Below are 3,532 nucleotides of genomic sequence, written 5' to 3'. Positions count from 1 at the left end.
GGCTTTACAGAGCACCCTCCTTTCCTAAAAAACAGCTCTCAGAGACAGAGGGAGCACAAACAAAGGCACAAAGTAGAACATTATCTAACAGTACTTTGAGAGTCAAGGACTGATTTGATATTTTAAGAACAACTTGAGTCTCCCTGTTGCACTTTCCTGGTGGCACATGTGCATGTGCATCTCCTCCAAGGAGCCTTGATCTGTGTGAGCAAACTTGTCAGGGACAACTCAGAAACCACAACTGTTTTGGTACTGCAGGCGTAGCCCACTCACTTGCAAGTCAGGTAAAAATTGATTTCTAAGCTGGCTTACTTGGCAATCCCTGCTCCCAGTGCCCTTCCAGATCTTGTTCTTTGTTTCACTGTGCTTCTTCAGTGCAGCAGTGACAGCAATAGAACAACTTTATAGCATCTGCCTTTGATTCTTTTTGCCCTTTAAGTGGTTTCTTTTACCACAACTTCTAAGATGCAGAAGTCCTGAAGAGTTAAAGCATTTAGAGCTGGAGCATTAGCTTTTATTTCACCCGCTCTTACTCTTCAGGAGTTAAGGAAGTGGTAAAGGGAAAAACCCCACTGTAATCTCTTTAAGTTTTCCCCAGAAGTTGTGTGGTTTGATTTCAAACAAGATACCTTTTGACATAACAATTTTGGTGCAGAAGATTTCTGCAACTTAAATCAGTTAAAAAAGTTACATTTGATAAAAAGACAGTGGAACACCCTATACAACTCTACTCAGAAATGAAGCAGAGGTTCAATATGCAGAATGATCCTTGCTGTATCAGACCAAGTGATCAGTCAAGACCATCAGAACAAGACAGTGAAATAACACAACTGCAACTTCATGCTTAGGAACGAGTGTATTGAGTAGAAACAAAGGGAAGAATTGAACAGCATCCGTGGGTTATTAACAAAGCACAGAGTCAAAAGTCATCCTTGCGACTACCCCTCTGTGCTTTGTAGATATGAACATCCTTACTGGAATCATAATGGACCTCGTATACAGAGAAACGGTCTCTCAGCATCTTCAAGAACTTGAGATCCCGTTCATAGCGGATACGACAGGAAAGAAGAATCACAGTTTGCTCTGAGCACAGGTGCTCCAGCGTCTGAAGCAGTTCTGCAAATGTTTCTTCCAAATAAACAATGTCTGCACCCAGGACGAAGTCAAATGCTCCTGGAGGGAAGTTATCCAGGTCTTTTCCCCATGTCAGCTCCTTCACCACAGCTCTGGGACGTAGTTCAGGGGGTAAGTTTGCCTGCACGTTTGACTCCAGGAACTCCAGTGCTGCCGCCCTGTCTGTGATGGTAACACGGGCACCTAAGGGGGACAGGAGGACACGGCTCACACTAACAGTCCATGTCCCTCAGTACAGCATGTGGAATACAATGCTCTAACTCCAGCAGGCTCCTTAGTTCCTGTTAAACATTAACAGCTCCCCTGAGCTGCTTGATTAAAAACGAGCAAACAAAAGAACATAACAAGCAAACCGCCCCCCCTCCATCTACAGACATCCTACCCTTCATCAGTCACTTAAGAATATAAAGTGTACTCTACATGAAGATTAAGTTGGGTAGGGGGAAAAAGCATGTTTTCTGGTGCTTTTTCCTAATGCATGAAAGTCAAGGAGTTACTTTTAGCCTTTCCATAGTAACAAAAGAATAAATTACAGGGGTTGTTACAATTAACCTGCTCCAATTCCATATTTTTCTCTAGGAGAGAGGCAGCTAGAGAGCCTCTTTCACAGGTCAGACAAAAGTTGTGCCTGTGTGATTTTGCATGGCATGACTGTATTTTGTCAAACTGCTTTGTTTCTATTATTTCAATAGGCACCTTTCAGAGCCATTAGAGCATTGAATTACAAAGTTAACCTGGGAAAGATAGCACAAATTTAACATAGTACCCAGTTTCAGCCACAGACAGATCAGCAGCAAATCACTTCACTTCTCCATGCCCTGGCTTCCCTGTCTGCAAGACAGGCTAATGCAAGGCTTATGCAAGCTCAGAGAGTGGTTTCTATCTGTGGCTCTAACTGCATCCGAGGACAAGGGGAAGATGGGAAGCACAGCACTTTTTCCCTGGGGGGGGAATAGCTGCAGAGCTGAATGCTGCTGAGCTGCCTGCCATGGTAACAGGCGTCAGCCTTAACAGGGTCCCGCCATAAAGTAAACTGCAGTGGCACCATCACTACAACAAATATCGCAGCAGGCTCTCAAGGCTAACAAGGAAGGAAGATGACTCAGAGAAGAACCATCACAGTTCACACATGCAGCTTTGGTGCTCACTTCTATACCAGGCATGTACATGTAGAAAGGCCAGTTTTACTACAGTTGTGAATTGCTTTAAATCAGACAACAAAAAAGCCCTTACCTAGTAATGTGACCACTATTCCCAGCAATCCAGTTCCAGCTCCCAGCTCAATCACAGACCGATCCCTGAGATCAATGCCTTCCATCTCCAGATAAGCACACAGGACAACAGCCTAAGCCAAGAGACAAAGGCAGTTAAGCACAGGGCTCATTTCAGTCATACTGAATACAAGGTTTCTGGTTTAACCTGAGAGAGAAGGTTATGGGAAGGGTCAGGTGCTTCAGGTCTGCATCAAGACTTTGTTGAGCCCTTCTCTGCCTCCTGTGTGCACATGTAGTCTTTTTACGTCTTATGGAAGTTTTTCATAGAGTTTTATGGAAAACTCTTACTGGCAAAAGGAAAAAAGAACCACAGAGGTTACAACTTGGATATGGTAACTGCTCCACAAATCCCCAAACGTGACAGGAGATAGAAAGAGTTGTATTTGGAAAGGAAAAGCTGCAGGGTTGTCAAACACAAGTAAATGAACACAGTATTGCAGAAGTCCAGAATAAGGTTTCATAGTATCTTGTATGGTATTTCAGAAGGTTTCTGCACAACACTGGCATGCCTTCGGGAAGGATACTGGGAAAATAAAGTGGTACTTCCAGCTGGTTCTATCTAGCGTGTTATATGTAACATAGATCTTGATAAGGACCTCTCCCCACAGCAAGTTCCATCAAAGCTGATGTCCAGAAAAGATCAGCAGCCCTGTACACCAATTCATTTAAGAAGTTTGCTAAAAATGCTATGCTTCTTCTTTTAAACTAGAGACAGAAGTGCAGTTTGTGTGTGGACTGAGATCCAACCCGATGGGAAGCCCTTGGATTCCTACAGTGAGGCTGTCAGCTGCCCTGCAGCCTCGGACCCGCCACAAACCCCTCTGTTTTGGACAGTTCTTATCCCCAAGATGAAGTTTATCAGCAGTCCTGCTTGAGGCTACAAGCAGTGGAATCCATGCTGTGCTCTGAAGGGTGCCAAGCTAACATCACCACCCACTGTAAAGAAATAGGTGAGAGTTATCCAGAATATTTCCTGTATTGGGTACTTGCCGTGCAGGGTTTAGGTTTTCCCTTGCGTTCCTGCAGGATCTCTTACGGGGGAAGAGGGAAAAATAAAACAGAGTTTAACATTTTCTTTCCTACCATTAAAAAAAAAAAAAAAAAAAAAAAAAGCCCCTCCCCTT

General features: G+C 43.8%; 1 protein-coding gene across 2 annotated transcripts; it reads right to left on the bottom strand.

Moving 5' to 3' along the window:
• Positions 1-837: 837 nt before the first annotated feature.
• On the bottom strand, positions 838-3,499 carry METTL21A (methyltransferase like 21A). 2 transcript variants are annotated; one of them, XM_017735680.1, is made up of 3 exons: positions 3,399-3,499; positions 2,368-2,479; positions 838-1,317 (listed from the first exon to the last, which is right to left on the bottom strand). In XM_017735680.1, the coding sequence occupies exons 2-3, from the start codon at positions 2,450-2,452 to the stop codon at positions 920-922; spliced, it is 483 nt and encodes a 160-aa protein (XP_017591169.1). In that variant the 5' UTR covers positions 2,453-2,479; positions 3,399-3,499; the 3' UTR covers positions 838-919. The 2 variants fall into 2 exon arrangements, with proteins under 2 accessions (XP_017591169.1, XP_008632907.1); XM_008634685.2 differs by lacking the exon at positions 3,399-3,499 and having other exon boundaries at positions 2,368-3,382.
• Positions 3,500-3,532: the final 33 nt, after the last annotated feature.

Source organism: Corvus brachyrhynchos, unplaced genomic scaffold (assembly GCF_000691975.1).
Source record: "Corvus brachyrhynchos isolate BGI_N302 unplaced genomic scaffold, ASM69197v1 scaffold255, whole genome shotgun sequence".
In the NCBI taxonomy this organism is placed as follows: Eukaryota; Metazoa; Chordata; class Aves; order Passeriformes; family Corvidae; genus Corvus; species Corvus brachyrhynchos.
Note: the sequence above shows the minus strand (reverse complement) of the source record. Positions and strands in the feature narration are given on the sequence as shown.

Coding starts and splice junctions, on each gene's coding strand:
- METTL21A (XM_017735680.1), bottom strand. CDS start 2,452: ATGGAAGGCATTGATCTCAGGGATCGGTCTGTGATTGAGCTGGGAGCT. Junction 1,318..2,367: donor AATAGTGGTCACATTACTAG/GTAAGGGCTTTT, acceptor TGTCCCCCTTAG/GTGCCCGTGTTACCATCACA.